A 19,106-nucleotide genomic window follows, 5' to 3' on the forward strand; every position below is an offset into this window, starting at 1 on the left:
TCCTTCATGTGTGTGTCTGTGTTCGTGCATGTGTGTGTGTGGGGGGGGGGTGTTATAAGGCAGGATGCTTAAATGCTTTGTTGCATTATGTTAATTCCTCGGCAGTGCAATCAAATTCATGTCGTAATTAAAGCTGTCAGTTGGAAGGCAAGCCAATCGCCACGAAAACACAGCATAACAAATGAAGTGAAATGATTCTGCGTGTAGCTATACAATGCTTCGCCAGGCATGAAATTAAATAAGTAATTTGATGTTGACATCAGAAATTGAAATGATACCCACTGTTCCCTCATTCAGTCAGACCTGCATAAACAATAGGCAGAACAAATATGCACAACAAAGCCATCCTCTCCACCCAGCTCCCTGAGTAATGTACAATATATATGCAAAATGAGTAGAACAGAGCTTCCCGAGACCAGAAGGATGTCATTTTCTTTGGTATACAATAAGATGATACGTATGTGGGGGTGGGGAGGTGGGTTTGAAGAGGCCCTTCTGCTTCTTGGATAAAATGCATTTGCAGAAAGGGGGAAAAATACCAAAATTAACAAATCCCATGCTCTCTCTCTGAGAAATTCACCCTAAAGTGAATTTACCTCCCTGGGGCATGACTCCAGGCTAGTGGAGATCTAACTTGGCTTTTGCCTTCCTCTGTTCCACCGAGGGGTGTATGTGCGGAAAACAGGTGATGCTGTCACATGGCTAATCACTGCTGAGAAGCTGTCTCCATGACTACTGTGCATATCCCTACATACTGTTTACGGGATCAAGAATGCAACAGGATTTCTGAAAATCAAGTCCAGTGTACAGGATCACACATCAGCGTTCTTTATTCCCCTGAGCCTGTCTGGAGCACTGAGGGGAAGAAAGTTTTGCTTTGGGAGCTGCATTTAGGAGCTGACTGTCCTTGTTTGATGCGGATGCTGTTTGTACTTACAGCACTATTATTTCCTTCTCAAAGCCAGTGTAAAATTAAGAATCACATCTACCGTATTTTTGGAGGTATTAAATTCACCTGAGCCCCACTCCCATACAATCCATTCATTCATTCATTTATTTATACATTAATTCAACAAATACTTATTAACTGCATCCTGTGTGCAAGGCATTGAGCTAAGCTCTGGGGAAGCCATGATGAGTCAAGCAGATGGTCCCTGCTACCTGTGGTTTGCAGAGTAGGGACAGGACATTTCGGTGGAACAGTTAGAGGTTACCTAAGTAACTGGTGCATCACCGTGGAAGTCCGGTCCCTCCATGGAGTGTGTAACAGCCGACCCAAGCTAGGCAGGGAGAGGCCTTGCTGGTGCAAGGATGCTTAGCTGAGACCTGAGGGCTGCCTCAGTGCTCGTGTTCTTTTTGTTTCAAACTTATTTGGGGCCTCTCTTGTTCATAAAGAGGACACTAAAAATTAAAGAATTTGTAATGAGAGATTTTAGGAAAAAATAAACAAACATACAAAAACAGACAAGTTTAAAGCACAAACCAAGTTCTTTTTGGGGGGTCTCTTTCCCCTAAGAAGTGATACCGCACGTACCTTCCAGCATCACTGTTCTTTAGTTCCCTGTGTGTGAGAACTATGGAACCCTAAATTGATATTTTTTGTTACTAAAACCTTTAGAAAAATGGTGCTTTTCACTACTTCCCTTTACCCACACATTCTTTGCATTTTAGTCTACTAATTATGTTTACAAAATGTCTCATTTTTGAAAAGAACTCTGTGTGTACTAACTGGTGCCTTGAGGGGATAAACTGGCAAGTAGGTCACACACTGGAAAAGTCATCCAAACCCACTGGGCTTTTTATTTTCAAGTCAGTCTGGGCTTTTTCCTCTTGCCTGCCCCTTTGCGGCCACAAAACTGAGTAGCTTGAGACCAGGGCATTGAATGTCAGCAAGTCAGGGAGGGAGGCTGATGCGTGTCTGTTTAGTCTCAGTGCAGGGCGAAATGCCATCATTAATTCATTACCCAGCTGCCTGTCAAATAAATTGGCAATTACATCCACCGCAGAATCTTGGAATTCAGTAAATAGCACGTTAGCATCTCTGAGTTGCTGAGAGATGTAAAGGGGAAAATTAAGCAACACGGTGTTTGTATCAGTAGCAGATGACAAGGGGCCGCGTATACAGGCAATGTGGTGTAGTGATGAAAAGCCTGCGAAGGACTGGTAATGAGCTGTGTGGATTGGAATGTGTTAAAAACCATTGCTGATTTTCCACTTTGTCTTTATGCTTTCTTGCAGAGTTCAGCTCCTTCCAGCTTGGGAACAGGCTACTTCGTAAGTTTATCTCAACTTCCACATGTGTGCCTCGTATTGGCATTGATTTACTTGTATCATGTATGCTCATTAGGATGTGAAAAAAATCCAAGAAATTCCCTCTCAGTCCTAAAGAGCAGACTGATGTCCATCCTTTTACTAAGAGTTGTTTCACTTTTAAAATACATAACCTGCTGGGCTCTAGGGATCACAAGTCAGTCTGTGATGTGGGCCTGGTTCCCAGCACCCAGAACATTTGCTCCTTACCTGGCAGTGTACGGGGGATACAGGGAAACGTGACTGCCTCATGCCACCTTTCCTACAAAATGGTGTTTTTAGTGAGAAGTGTCGTGTGGTGGACAGAGTTCAATTTATGCATTGAGGTGTATATTCATTTTAAGATCTCTTGAAGAACTTCCCCACATATACGATGAATTGCCACTTTTTAATTTTGATGAGAGGTGGTGTTTTAATGGATGTTTTCCCTCACAGTCTGAGTAGGTGGCCTTCAGATTATTTTTTCTTCAATCATTAAACTCCTCATTTTATCAAATATAGATGTATTATTTCATTTCAAGACCTTATTTCTGTCCTTTGAGAAGGGTGTGGATGGTGACATACCTCAGGGCTTATCACAATATTTCTCATTTATAAAGAAATTGTCACTTCATTTCTTTTATCTGTAGCTAAATTACCCTTCTTGGATTCAATAATACTTTTCAAGATATAAATAAAAGAGAATTACAAATAGACATTATTTACACAACAGGATAACATGCCAGTGTAGACATTTGTTGTAGTATTTAAAGGAATTTAAGGAATTTAAAGGAATATGATTTATGTTCCAAATGACGAACACTGATACTCTAATATCTGCTCAGCATTTTCTGAGAAAATAATGAAATCATGAAAATGAAGTGGAAAATAATTACTGATTCAGTTTCATTGCCTTTAAATTTCTTCCCTCTAAAATGCTAATTACTCTGGTTTTCTTCTGCCCATTTGTCTCCATACATTTATGTTAAATTCATGAAAACAAGCATCATTTCATTGAATAATAAGTCTTTTCCAAGCTTGGAAGAAGTGGCATTTTCTAAATGTTGATTTTTTTTTTTTTTGTCTTAATCTATGATATGAGGAGAAAAAGGGTAAAGGTTTTTTTGGTACCTGCTTAATACAGTCAGCACACATCATTACTCCTTATTATGGTTGAATATTCATGCTTACAGAAACAAGCAGGGTGCTGAAACAGGATCCTGCTTCAGCAGTTGAAATAACAGAAGTATTCCCATCTGCCATCTCTTCACACCAGGCTGGATGTGGGTTGAGATGTTGGAAGTAAAATCTGGAGACTGCCAATGTTTATTCTCTATCCAAAAGCTAAATTCCCCCTCTTTGCTTTCTTCAGCAGAAGAAGGCCAATGCCACTGACTCAGCCTTTGATCACTTCTAGACTGAACATTCTAGTATATATATTTTTAACTGTCCGTGTGAGCACTCTGAAAGAAGAAAGTCACCTCTAGAAGCACTGAGAATTTTATTATGCTTTTGGTCACTTATTTTTCTCTCTAATTCCAGGAATGTTTATTTTAATTCTCTAACGATAGGTTCCTGTGAATAAAGAGTCTTTGCAATTATGAATCTCAAATAAATTTTACACTTACACAATTTTGGATGAGTATAAAAGCTTTTTTCTTATTTTGGAAAAATTATCCTTAATATTACTTTGCTTATATATAAAAAATCTGTAGTATTATTAGCTTACATGAAGAAGATACATACCAGATGTATGTTCAGCTCTCAACTATGACAAAAATGCTCTACTTAGAATGTGTTTCCAACAGTGAGATTATTATGTTATCAAAGTGCAAAATCCACTGATATTATTGCCAAGTCCTCATCAAAAAGTGTCTTCTCTTTCAATTTTCGTATCAACAGTATCACATGTAATACTTAATTTCAGGTACTAACTTCAGCATTGGTGAGTTTCACACTTACAAGTGGAAAATAGTATATTCACAACTTCTAGTAGTTTCAGGCCAACATATTCTTTGCAGTGTGTTTTATGATCTATGATGTCATAACAACCTTTACTTAAGTCTGTAATGAAGGTTCAGCATCAGGTAAGTGGAATGGTGATATTTCAGCTTTAATCCTCTTCAGCATCTCTTTGAAGTGGGGACGGAGGCAAATCACCTGCAGAGTCAAACAGCTATTAATGCAATTGAGCCATAATGTGAATTCTGGTATAAGAAAACTGAAGGTACTCACCTCTTGAGTTTAACAGCCTGGAACTGTTTTCTTAAATACTCTCCCTTGCCCCAACGTTACTCTAACTTCAGAATCTTCCTTCATTTAGACTGTATGCTCCTGTAGAGCTTTTAGTGAACTAAGGTAAAATGCTGATCATTGTGTGTGCTAATAAAATAGACGCCCGCCTACCTATATGCACGTGCATGTGTATGTGTACACACACACACGTGTGTGTACCTTATCCACAGCCAGTATATTTTACTTTCTTTCCATTCTTTTCATTTATCAGTTGTGGTAAGTTAAAGGGTTTTAAGAAGAAACCTTTGTTTTTGATTTAGTTGTATTTGTTTATATCTCCTTGGTTTTGTGTTCCAAAGATGTCTGCTTAGGTCTGTCACTTTTCCAATCCATTTATAAGCTGAAGATTTGAGAAATGAGAACAGCAGCTAAAATCAGTATTTACATAAGCATATTGCAAAGAATTCTTAAAGTAGACAAAATAGAGAAGGATTGGAACAAACTTTTCACATTTTTGGGAGCTTTGAATAATGTGGGTGTTATATACACAGAGAGACACACATATATATTCATTACATACTCATGCCCAGCTCATATTCTAAATATAAATGGAAGTATAGACTAGTTGGAATCTATTTGCTTTTTTATTTTTTTGGCGAGAGTACCAAAACTTGCTGGAATGTGTAGGATTTTCTTTTTTTTTAAACATTGATGCAGTGAACACATTTTCTTTACTTTCTTCTTTTACATGTATTTGAAGTTTTATTATACATAGTATACAATTAAGAATTTAGAGACTGAATGATATGAAGACTACTGTGTGCCCTTGGGTGAATTATTTGATGTCTCTGAGTCTGTTTCCTCATCTTTATCTACCTAAGAGAGTTGTGATTATTAAATAAGGTATTTAATGCACGCAAAACAGCTCTCATTAATAGGAAATAATATGTATTCTCTTCCATTATTCCCACTGTAGTGTGTGATGGAATAAACTTGGCCTCATTAAGTGGTTGTGCAATGTTGTGGTGGTAGAGGATTACCACTAGAAATTCATGATAAAAAGTAAATGTTGTAATTTATAACTGTAGGATAGGAATATTTTATTCCCATTACATTCTTCTCGTAGCTTTCTCTGGAGCCTAGGATTTTGTGTTTGGTCAGCTGTATATCAGTTTACTCCGTATAGAAACATAAAACAAATATGGAATTCCTTCTCTGTGATCCTCTATGATCATGATGAGGTTGGAATGAAATATTCTGTAGGCTGTCCACATATTATGGTTGTTTAATTTGTCTATTAAAGTTATTTGTTGATCTTCTCCCTTAGACTTGAGGCATTTAAAGACTGCTGATAGCTCTTGGGGTTGGGCTGGGAGGTTAAGAAAGACCTGTTCAACATGTTCAAGTTTATGAGGTTGTGTCACATGCTTGTTGCTGGCTGTCACTAAAAAGCGGACGCCGCAGCCTACCCGAATGAGGCAACTGCAGGCAGTAGAGTGAGAAGACCAGTAAGAACATCTCATAGTTGCCAGAGGTCTGGTGTGTCATCACAGGAAAGATCCGGAGTCCCTCTTTACAAGCACTTGACTCCATAAGCTGGTAGTTGGGAGCTACCATTGGTGCAGCGGTAAGTTACTTGTCAGGCCGAACTCGATCCCTGGTGTTGTTTTATTTAGGTGACAGGTCCTGCCTGCTTCTCCGGATAATTTTCAGCCTTCTTCCAGGTTTGAATTTAAGTGTCTTAGGCCCATAGTCTCAAAGAGCTTGGATCTTGCTTTTGTACACTCCAGTGATACAGAGCTTTTTCTTAATGGTTCTCAACTAATATTTTTCATTCTCCTCATTTGACTCACATCTAGTAATATACACTCTTTATCAAGGAAACCAACCCACTTCTACCTGGCGATTTAAAAAAACTACCGCATTATATAATAAAGGGGAATTGTGTAGTGGTACACACCTTAAGATGGGATTTGTGTTATTACTGTTTTCCTGTGCTGTAGAATTACTTAAGAAACAATGTTGATAGTGCTGGTAACAGGCAGTAGGTGCACAATATTGACCTTGTGCCTTTCCATTCAAAGTTATAAGGTCATAAAGGGATTAAATTCTTTGTCGTAAGCTTTTGACTGTATAAACCCTTAAAATATTTTTTTTTCTGTAAGTTTATAACTCTCAAAACTGATTGGTGGTATTTTGTATAACCATAGTTGCTTCTTTTTAAAATCTCAGAGTGGACTTTATTGTTAGGTAAGAGTCAAATGAGTTTCTTTAAAAAGATCAAACTTTCAAAAAAATGTAATTGTTTATCTAATAGACTGAGCTTTTCTTTAAACAGACACTTTTGACATTTTGTCTTTCAGTAGGTATTAAGCACCTTCTCTGGCAGGCACTGTTCTAGGTGATGGGTTATAGAAGTAGAAAACTATGGCCCCCTTCTCAGGGAATTTAGTCTTCCCTAAACCCAGATCCTTTCCTTTGTGATGCTTTTAAACATTTTGACACATTGTACTTAAATGAGAGGTTTGGGGCTGTACAGAGACCTAACATTCTTAGACTTTATAATGTTTCCATGGGTTTTAACTTAAAAGTGCAAATATATCAACCTGGCCTTGACTGCAACCCCACCCAAAGTCATCTTACTTCCCACCTGCCAGTACTTGCTAGTGATGCTGTGAGAGGGTTTTGTATCTCAAGTATTTATTCCTAACCTTTGAGTGCTTATATTTAAGGTAAATAACACTGAGGATTTTAAAGATGTCACTCAAATAAGACTCCAGCATTTATATTTATTAGTAATTAACTCTGAGTAAATGAATTATTGGCCATTACTTATGTACTGACAAGTTTCCATTTTAATGGAAATTTTAAAAATCTGAATTTCTTCAGGCATCTCCAGTTATTATAGGGGACTTTTAGACCCATTGGTAAAAACTGAGTTGGAAAACAGCTCACAGATGGAGAATTCAGTTGATTTTAATTGTCAGGTATGTGTTAAGTATCTATTCTTAGTTCTCAAGATAAATAAGATGTAAGCTTGGCCCCCAAGTCTAGGTTATGTAGCTGAATTTGATACAGAGCAAATTGATCAGTCCTATGAGAAATGTAAGTAGAACACTTGGGGGTATATGTTAGGGTGAGTTAATTGTAGGAGGCATAAATTGTGCAGAACTTGATGGAGACTTATATTTTCAACAGATAAAGAAAAGGTGGAACAAAGTTTGAGGCAGAGGGAGCAATAGGGAGAAAAGCACAGGGAAAGGAGTTGGGCGGGTAGGAAGGAGACGGTTTACAGGGAGACCTGAACTTAGCTTAGGGAACTGTTAAAAATGAGTCATCAAACCAAGGATTGATGATTGTAATGCTTCTTTTACTTGGAATAGGAATCCCAGGAAAGAAGAGATTCTATTTCAGAAACAATGAGTTTGGAAGTTAGCGTACATAGTTAAAAATTTAATTATCTTCAATGATAGTTTCAAGATGTGGCCAAAATAACAAGAGAACAAAACATTGCCACCCAAATTTAAATTTATATTGAAACAATAATATCCTGTAAGAACTTCGGTATGTCCTGAAAATTCAGTCGTACGCCTATCACAAAATGTCTTTGAGATGTGGTTGTTGATGTAATTTCCCTAAGTGGCCCCTAACAGTTACCCAGTGAATCACCTACGCACGTTTGAAACAGCTTCAGAGTTTCCCTGTATCCAAAGTGAGCACAACGTCACTAAAATGGTTAATTATGTAATATTTAATATAAGAATTTTACTGAATATTATTTTGATTATAATAATAGAACAAAAACCTTGTAACCTATCAGTCACCTTAAAATCTAGGACATTGCTAATGATTTTGAAGCTGTCTGTGTACTATGCAGAAGCATTTGGGCAAATGAAATCAGTTGTTCTTTCTAATGGTAGTTGCCACAGTTTTGAACTGTAACATTTAAAATACTTCCCTGAACTATATTTACCTCCTAGAAAGTAACAAAACTAGACCCTACACTTAAGTAGGTGTTTCCTTAAGATTAGGAACCACAGAATTAATCTTATTTACACTGGAGGCTTGATTTATATCTGGACTAAGTATCTGCATTCCGACAGATTCTTCCGTGTGAGGCACCAATAAACTCTAATATCAAGGGACTTAGACTAAAAATATAATTTTATTTTCCATTTCCAGTTCTTACCTTTTTAAAGTGTTTTTGATTGGTTGTTAACACTTTGATTTTGGGAATAGCATCTGTGAGCCACGAGCAACATACCCTGATTAAGTGAACATAACAAGTTAAATCTGGGTGAGCGTTTACTCATTTGTAGAATCTGTACAGTGGGATGACTCTTCTAGCTCACCCTGTGGAAATTGTCTTCTGTCTCCACACCATTGTTAGCTTCCTCATGAAGTACAAGGGGATTGAGAAATTTGGTAAATAAAATAAACGGATGTGAAAGAATCAATTGGTGTCTCCAGCTGCCACCAATCCCCCAACACTCTCATTTTCTCAACATTTCTGTGAGGGGATAGGCTAAGTATCTTTAAACATTTTCTATCTATAGGAATCTTTGTTGTTGGCTGTTGCAAACTCTAATTAGGGAGGTAAGATGAAAACCCAGGGGCTCCTCATGGATATGGGATCTAGCCCTCTGCCTGGTCTCCCTGTCTTCTCCCCCCTCCTCTTTGGCCCCTCAGATTTGGAGAAAGTAAATCGTTTTCCAAAACAAAAAATGATTTGAGGAAAAAAAAGTTTTCACCAGCCACTGGACTAGATAATTGCTAAAGGGCCTTTGGTTCTAATAGTCCAAGCTCCGTGATTCTGTCTGCCTCACACCTAAATGTCTGCCACATGGGACCAGCCCTTTTGATAGGCTTTGCTACCTTTCTCCACTGTCCTTTGAGCCCCAGGAGTGCAAGGCCATAGTCCCCTTACTGCTTAATGAACACTGCTCTTAGTGTCAACATTGAAGAGTTTCCAGATTTTGATTGCGTGACCAAGTCTGCCTTTCTTTGAAATTAACAATAATGAACAGTGTTTTATATTTGCATTATTCAGTTATGTTAGCACATAGAAATAGGCTATAAATTTATTCTGTCCCATAGCTAGTATATCCCTACTGTCATAGAGATGATGCAGTAAAGGCTTAAGCAAAGTGTATTGACAGACCCAGAGGGAGCGTACAGGTCACTGTCATGGAATTCAGAAATTAACTTTATTTATTCCCCTACGCTGGCTTTAAGGGCAGTTGTCTTATCCTTGTTGGAGATTTCCAAATTACAGAAACGTTGAATTAGTTGGTATGAGCTGTATAAACTGAGCCAAGGGCCATGTCAAACCCCAAGGTTTTCTCTGACTACCCACCCAACCTTTATTTTGATAGATTTATTAGCTGGTCTGGAGTTTTTTGGACTATCAATCAGAATATTTCAGATCAAAGGACTCATTCCTTTGCTTAACTGCTTTAAAAAATATTTTTCCTGAAATTGTAAATTAAATGCCTCCCAGTCCATTGCATAAGAAACTTAGAGCTTGGTGAAATACCAAGAGTATCATTTGAAAAGAGGTTAAAAAACACAACTGGGGCTTGTTAAAAAGGAAAAGTGCTACTTTAACTCCAAGTGTCACATTTTCCTATAGTTAGCTCTAGCAGTAAACAAGAGTTATTGGAGGCTTAGATAGTTTGAGACACTTTACTTTTCTCCCAGTACTTCAGAAGCCAAACATTTAAGACACGTTTTGCTTGTGTAAAAATGTTTACCCATTTAAAACACAGTGTCATTTTAACCAAAGCACCCGGGTGACAAGTGGTTTAGATATAGCGCAGTTAATAAACTGTCAGGTCCTGTACGCATATACTTGAAAGGACCAACACAGTTACCCAAGGATTGGCATTATAAATCACTGTTGGGACTTCCGTGATGGCGCAGTGGTTAAGAATCCGCCTGCCGATGCAGGGGACATGGGTTCAAGCTCTGGTCTGGGAAGATCCCACATGCCATGGAGCAACTAAGCCCGTGTGCCACAACTACTGAGCCTGTGCTCTAGAGCCCTCAAGCCACAGCTACTGAGCCCATGCTCCACAACTACTGAAGCCTGCGTGCCTAGAGCCCGTGCTCTGCAACAAAGAGAAGCCACCCCAATGAGAAGCCCACGCACCACAGTGAAGAGTAGCCCCCGCTCGCCGCAACGAGAGAAAGCCCGTGTGCAGCAACGAAGACCCAACGCAGCCAAAAACAAATAAATAAATAAATCACTATTAACAAACCTAATTTGCTTAGCAGGCTAATGAATGATCTCTAGTTTTCTTATAGTAATTCGCTTCACTAACAGTCATGTTAAAGGGACCCACCTTATACTACACTTAATTTCTTTTCTGAAATTTTTGGTATCTGGTTTGCAGGGTACAAACAAAACAAAACAAACAAGAAAGACTATCAGTCTCTATTGATCACTGCCTGGTAATTAATCCAGATTGTAGCTTTTCTGGAGTGGAAGCACTGCCAAAGTGATGACTGTCTATTAGGTCTTGTAAACTGTAATGTACTCACAGATGTGCAATGGAGTGGTGAAGCCAGATAGTTGCAGTGTTTCTTGTCTAAATGTGCTGCTGTGTGTAGTGGCCTCTGATTTTAAGGAGCCATTAAAGATGCAGCAAGACATAACAGCTGTGGTTCCTAGTATACTCCAAATACTTCATGTATTCATCACATCTCAGAAAATCTTGCCGAGACCAACAAATGACTATATGTACAGCTGGAGTGCTCCAGAAGGAAACTGGGGAGAATCTGAATGATGTAGGTAACATTACAGAGACAAATAAGAACTCACTCAAGCCCACCGTGTGCCACATTTCTCAAATAACTCCCCTAAGTTCTCCATTTCCATTTTAGTTTCTAAAGAAAACATTCACATTTTCCCTTTTGCAAGAGGATCCTGTCAGTAACCTACCTTTGTGGGAAACAGGCCTGACTTTGCCAAGGTAAATTAGGGCTATATCCTGTGCAGAAAGAATCATGGTAAGTTAGCATCTCAGTCCTAAACACAAAGGAGGCAAGACATTTGGTTCCCTTAGAATTTATTTAAGACACATTTAAAAAATAACTTTATAACAGAACTAACTCTGTGCTATGAAAACCTGACTTCTCTGAACAAAAGGAGCATTAATACTAGAACATTCTGAGAAGCAAAGGAAACTAGAAAATTCAGTGTGTCCTTTTAAACAAATATTAAATCGTTAAGCATCGTGCATGACTGAATGGAAGCTTTAAGCTGCATTTGTGCAGAGGCATAATATTTTCAAGTTATTTTCATCTATTGCTAAATTGCCAGCTTTCAGTTTGTTAATTAAAATAGACTATGATTTTGACTTTATGTAGGCCTAGGGCTACAGAACCTCTGCGTAAGAAGGGACTTCAGAAATCACCTTGTGGTATCATACAGTATTTGTCTTTCTTTGACTTACCTCACTTAGCATAATGCCTTCAAGGTATATCCATGTTGTCGTGAATGGCAGAAATTCCTTCTTTCTCATGTCTGAATAATACTCCTATATATATATATATATATATATATATATATATATATATATATATAAATGGATGAAGAAGATGTGAGATCTATCCATCTATCTGTCTATCTCACATCTTCTTTATCCATTTATCCATTGAGAGATACTCGGGTTGTTTCCATATCTTGGCTGCTGTGAATAATGCTGCAGTGAACGTGGGTGTGCTGTTACCCTTTTGAGACATTGATTTCAATTCCTTTGGATATATACCCAGGAGCAGTTTTGCTAGATCATATGGTAGTTCAATTTTTAATTTTTTGAGGAACTCCCATACTGTTTTTTATAATCGCCATACCAGGTTACATTTCTGCTAACAGTGTATAAGGGTTCCCTTTTCTCCACGTCCTTGTCAGTATTTATCTCTTGTCTTTTTGATAAAAGCCATCTGAACAGATGTGAAGTGATATCTCGTTTTGATCTGCATTTCCCTGATGATTTGTAATGTTGGGCATCTTTTCGTATTCATTTTTCTTTGGAAAAATCTCTATTCAGGTCCTTTGCCCATTTTTAATTAGCTTAGGTATCACTTACATGTTGAATCTTAAAAAACTGAACCTGTAAAAACTGAGAGTAGAATGGTGGTTACCAGGGGCTGTGGGCGGGGAAATTGGGAAGATGTTAAGGGTAGATACTTGAGACTATTAGATAAATAAGTTCTATCCTCTGCTTCTTTGTCAAAGATCAGTTGACTATATTTATGTGTGTCTATTTTTGATCTCTCAATTCTATTACATTAATCTATTTGTCTTTTTTTTTTGCCAATATCACAGAGTCTTGATTATTATAAATAAGTAGATACTTATTTATAATAAGTCTTGAAGTTGTGTTTTGTCACTCCTTCAACATTGAATTGGCTATTCTGGGCCTTCTGCCTCTTCATATAAACTTTATTTTTTTTTTAATTTTATCAATTTATTTATTTATTTATTTATTTTTGGCTGCATTGGGTCTTTGTTGCTGCGCGTGGTCTTTCTTTAGTTGCGTTGAGCGGCGGCTACTCTTCATTGAGGTGTGCAGGCTTCTCATTGTGGCGGCTTCTCTTGTTGCGGAGCACGGGCTCAAGGCACGTGGGCTTCAGTAGTTGTGGCACATGGGCTCAGCCGTTGTGGCACATTGGCTCTAGAGCACAGGCTCAGTAGTTGTGGTGCACGGGCTTAGTTGCTCCGCGGCATGTGGGATCTTCCAGGACCAGGGCTCAAACCCGTGTCCCCTGCATTGACAGGTGGATTCTTAACCACTGCGCCACCAGGGAAGCCCCATATAAACTTTAGAATCAGTTTGTTGATATCCAGAAAATGTCCCGCTGGGATTTTGATTGGAATTGTGTTGAATCTATAGATCAGGTTGGGAAGAAATGACATCTTGACAATACTGAGTTTTCCTATTCATGAACATGAAATATCTCTTCATTTATTTAGTACTTGTTTGATATCTTTCATCAGAGTTTTATAGTTTTCATGATATAAATCTTGAGCATATTTTGTTAGATTCATAACTAAATATTTCACTTTGGGGTGCTTATATAAATGATAATGTGTTTTTAATTTCAAATTCCACTTGTTCATTACTGGTATATAGGAGTGTAATTGAATTTTGTAATATTAATCTTGTATCCTGCAACCTTATTCTTTTCACTTATTAGTTCTAGAAGGATTTTTTAATATTTCTTTTAGATTTTCTACATAGATGATTATTTCATTTGTGAACAAAGACAGTTGTATTCCTTCCTTCCCAGTCTGTTTACTTTTTATCTCCTTTTGTTGTCTTATTGTGTATTAGCTAGGACTTCTAATATGATGATGAAAAGGAGTGGTGAGAGGGAACATCTTTGCCTTGTTCCTGATCTTATAACAAAACTTTGCATTTCTTACCAGTATGTATGATGTTAGCTGTAGGTTTTTTGTAGATATTCTTTATCAAGGTGAGGAAGTTCCCTTTTATTCTCCCAGTATGCTGAGGGCTTTTTGTCATGAATGGGCTACGCCACCAGGGAAGCCCTTAATTCAGTATCTTTTTTTTTTTTTTTTTTTTTGCGGTACGCGGGCCTCTCACTGCTGTGGCCTCTCCCGTTGCGGAGCACAGGCTCCGGATGCACAGGCCCAGCGGCCGTGGCTCACCGGCCCAGCCGCTCCGCGGCACGTGGGATCCTCCCAGACCGGGGCACAAACCCGTGTCCCCTCCATCGGCAGGCAGACTCTCAACCACTGCGCCACCAAGGAAGCCCCTTAATTCAATATCTTTAATCAGGCCTATTCAGATTATTTATTTCTTCTTGAGTTTTGACAGAAGTGTCTTTCAAGGAATTGGTCCACTTCATCTAGGTTATCATTTGTGGCATGGAATTCTTCATTGTGTTCATTTATTATTTTCTTAATGTCCATGGGATCTGTAGTGATGTCCCCACTTTCATTCTGATATTAATATATTGTGTCTTCTCTTTTTTTTTCCTTAGTTAGCCTGGGTAGAGGCTTATTGATATTATTGACCTTTTCAGAGAACAAGCTTTTGGTTTTATTGATCTTCTGTATTGAGTTTCCGTTTTTAATTTCATTGATTTCTACTCTAATTTTTATAATTTTTTTTCTTCTGCTTACTTGGGATTTAATTTGCTCTAATTTATCTAGTTTTCTTATGTGGAAGCATTGATTACTGATTTTAGAATGATCTTTTCTAATATATGCATTCAGTAGTATAAATTTTCTTTAAGGACTGCTTTCACTGTATTTCACAAATTTGGGTGTTATATTTTTATTTTCACTTGGTTAAAAATATTTTATTTATCTTCAGATTTCTTCTTTGACCTGTATGTTATTTATAAGTGTAGTATTTCCTGGAAAGGTTTTTACTTTTCAAAAGTATCACTTTCAACACCCTCACCCCTGACCAACCTAGAAGCATTTGATTTGTAACAAGCTTCTCAAGAGATTTTTGAGGAGTCATCCCAACACATGTTCATAGAATTTAGTTGTACATATGCATAATGTAATTTGAGAGACCTCAGCAGTTGTAATTACCAGCTGACTTAATTATAAGCACATTTGTTTTAGGAAATTTTTATCTGTATCTTATCTTTTCTTGCTATAATATCACTTGTCCAAGACTCATTTAGATATTTATATAAATCTTATGTTTAATTTTACTTGATCATTTTTCTGCCACATAGTTACTTTGTCATACATGTGAAGACCTTCATTAAGTTTTGTGTAGGATGTGTTTATATTTGGGAAAAGCAGGAAGAAGACTGCATTGGTTCTTGATAGAATTACTTTTATGGGTCCAGGTACTCCTCTATTTGAGAAAATTACCCAGTTTTTATTTATAGTACATTACATTTTTGTGAACAGAATCTGTATTTCGAACTCTATCAATTTCTACATACATAAGATTTCTTTAGGCAACAGATAGCTTGTTTAATGTTTTTAGTCCTGATTCCAGTCATCAGGCTAATTTTATTACATTTTGACTCCTCTTCCCATCATTCAGCAATAGCCTCGTTCTTGGTTCATTTACTCTTTTGAAGGAATGGAATTATTTATGTATTTTTCCTTTTCTCCTATTTTCTGCTCTCCAACTCCCAGCCACATTTCATCCTATAACATGATAAAATTGCAAAGTGTGAGCCTGAATACTAAAGGATTGCTTCACTGATTGCTAAACATTTAATGTAGTGCTTTTAAACTCATTCCAGGTCATTGTGCTGTCAATTAGTTCGATTACAAGCATTTAAGCTGTCACATATAAAGCCTTCTGTTTCTTAGGGTTTCAGTTTCAAATTATGAAAAATGAGTGCTCTGTACTTCTCTCTGGACAGATCACTTTTAATATTTTGGAAGAAACCTATGCCTTTTAGAAAGATCACTCACAGTTTCAGAGCCTGGAATAATCTGATATGCAGTTTTGGACCAGTGATTCAATTTTATTAAAAAATTTAAGAGTGTGCATTTGAACATATGTGTAAGTAGGTGACTATCAAAACCACCTCTTTATTTTCATTTTTGTATATAGTCCACATTTGCAAATCATTAGAACTTTGGAATCTAAACATCATTGGGTGACTGGTATTTTGTCTGAGAGAGTGGAAGAATTTCAGAGAATTAAACAGAAGGTTCTAATGTAGCACCCTCAACACAAGGAAGTAGTTGAAGAGTGTTTGTAGATAGAAAATAAGATCCGAAGATATTAAAGTTTTGTACAGTTGATTAGTTTGTTGAAAGGTGGTTTTCAAAGCAAAGGTAAAATCATGACTCTCATATATTATAAAATGTACATGTTTCAAAGATTTTATTTAATAATGATGAAATTAGGCAGATATTATAACTCTCCCACTTCAAAGGAGAATCCAAAGAACAGACACAATTAATAGATGAGGGATATTGAATGAATATGAAAATGGAAGCAGACATGGCTTTGAGGGAAATCAGTTGTGCCTCAACATGACAAGACAGAATTTGGTTGATTATAGATAATCATTATTTTGCATTGCTGTTACATATCTAGAATTTATAGAGTTGGAAGTTAGCTCTCTTGAAATGAGAAAAACATAATGCTGAAGAGTTCACCATAAGCAATGTATAGTGTTCCTTTGAAGCATAGATCTTCCCCTATTTGATAAAAAAATAGTCTCAAAGGAAGGTTGGTTTCATTAGATTTGGTGTGATTATTTACATAGGTGCAGCAAGAGTACCTATGTAAATAAACATTTTAAAGTTTGCTTTTGTTGGAAGGTTTTATATGACTCTCCTACAGCACAAGTCTCTAGTATTTGCTGTCTTTAGGCTGGAAACTCAAACCCAGGAAACTCCACTACCTGCAGTACCTGTATATTTGGGTGAATTTCTTTCTTCTCAAAGTTCCCTAAATATCCCAAAGTGGCCTGCCGGGAAGTCACCTTCTTTCCTAGTTGTAAGACTGGACCCTATAAGCCAGGTACCAGGCTAGTTTTTCTAGGAGTGTCTTTTAAGTAATGGCTCTGTAAGGTCAACCTTGATTCTTTAAAAGTGTCCAACTATATCTGATTAAATAAGCATTACCCTCAAATATGGCATTCCAGACAAGACCTTGGAATTTTTCCGGGTATATCCTGGTAAACAGGAAGACCAATTCTTATTGAACCTTTGCAAATAACTCTTTCCATGAAAAGTAAGAAGACTTAGGGGAGAGTTTCTGAATTCTGGGAGGTGAATGAGAATAAGATACCATTTAAAAATATTTAGTTTCTAAAGCAGAATCTACTAAATTGTTATGGATTGTAAGTAAATTAAGACAAAAGAGAAAGCGGTTCCTTATGTATAAACAGAAAATAGGACATTAAAGCAGTATCAGTGTTATTTCAAACAAACAAAAAACCCACTGATGAACCCTCATCACTTCATTCAGTCCTGTATACTTCATTCTTGCTCCACTGGATCTTGGGTTATTAGTCTCATGAATTTGTCTGCTTCTCAACTTTCTCAGCTCAGCTTATTGAGGTCCTCAGTAAGTTTTAAGAGTGTTGAAAAGGTGTCTGAAAACCAAAAATCTTCAGAACCACTACTTTAGGACAAAGGTGTTCTTTTCCTTGAAAAACAGAAGCACATAGAGTTTTAATATACAGAGTTATATTTCTTACAAACTCTTGTTCTTATATATAATGTCAACTTTTTATATTATAACTTTTAGCTAAAGTAACTAACTTCTATTTCAGGAAAAAAAAGGAAAAAAAACCTAAAGGGGTGGATAATTATGAACTGCGTGTCACATATCAGCATTTTAACAAAGATCATGAATAAACATAACTAATTTTCTACAGCCATACACATCTCTTATACAATCTCGTAAAGTATCAAAAATGAACATATTCATTAACTTGGCTGAAATAGACAGCCTCTCTGTAGCTTATAAAAATAAAAACCAAAACCATATACATTTAAAAATAGGATTAGTAATCAATATTTCAGTATTCATTCTTAGATATGGCCTAGGTAACTAATGAATATCCGTTAAATAACTCAATTTAATATTAGTTTCAGATTTTAAGATACTTAAAAATCTTGGAAATAATGTTCAGGCCGACATACTGCAACATAATTACCGTTGAATGAAGCTCATTAGAATAATTATTCGATATAGTCAAATTAATTTTTTTGTAGTCTTGAACATAAAGGAGAAATAACGGTAGCTTATTTGAGCAGTAAACCTGTATACATTTAAAAAGGACATTTCAACTAGAATTAAAATATACAATTGTATTACACTTAACACTGATAAGTCAGAAAATACATAGCTGTTTTTACTAAACCAAATTTTATTAAACTAATCTTATTTGACAGGTTTTCACCTAACCTATGTGAACTTATATTCGTAAAATGTTTTTGAGTTGGTTTATGTAAGAATTATTTTTTAATCTATGACGTTTAAAGTATTAGAAATTTAATTTCTTGCTTTCTGGTAATTTTAGGAATGTTTAGTTTATGTAAGCCCTTATTTATACTCAGTGGCCTACTAGAACAGAACTCTTTTAATTTTAGAGACTTTATAATCTTATTATTAATACTATCTAGTGGAAGGAAAACATTACACGCACATTTTAAGGTAGAGGCCATTCTGAATTACAGATACTTAGGTCTACAGATAAAGAGCTTACTATTCCAATTCTAAAATTTTAGGCATATGTAAAGAGTAAATGCAGAAGCACACAAAAACCTCACTGATGGAAGATGCAAAGAGCTGTTCTCCTTCCTCGTGGACACAAAATTCTTAGTTATTTGAGCTCAAAACAGATAAATAGACAAGAAAGACTAACATATCAGGATTTCTGTTGCTTCTCAAGTGTTTTCAATGATAGACATCCACATGTGATGTTTGGTACATTTCTACAGAATCTTTTCTGTGGTACAGTGTATATTTGTAGTTAGCACTGATTATTTCACAGATGGGCCTGCCTCTGTTTTACTTTCTATGGATATAGTAGCAGTAAGTAAAACAAAGTGTCTATCCTCATGACACTTGTAGTCAATCAAATTAATTCATAATATGCCAACT

General features: G+C 36.7%; 1 protein-coding gene across 8 annotated transcripts in view; it reads left to right on the plus strand.

Moving 5' to 3' along the window:
• AUTS2 (activator of transcription and developmental regulator AUTS2) overlaps positions 1–19,106 on the plus strand; it is a 1,117,278-nt gene that overhangs the window by 503,576 nt on the left and 594,596 nt on the right. For all 8 annotated transcript variants that reach the window (XM_073792031.1, XM_033839891.2, XM_073792029.1 and 5 more), the window contains one exon: positions 2,239–2,274. In XM_073792031.1, coding sequence (XP_073648132.1) covers positions 2,239–2,274 — 36 coding nt within the window. The remainder of the gene's footprint in view (positions 1–2,238; positions 2,275–19,106) is intronic.

The sequence above is a fragment of the Tursiops truncatus genome, chromosome 15 (genome assembly GCF_011762595.2).
Source record: "Tursiops truncatus isolate mTurTru1 chromosome 15, mTurTru1.mat.Y, whole genome shotgun sequence".
NCBI classification, from domain to species: Eukaryota; Metazoa; Chordata; class Mammalia; order Artiodactyla; family Delphinidae; genus Tursiops; species Tursiops truncatus.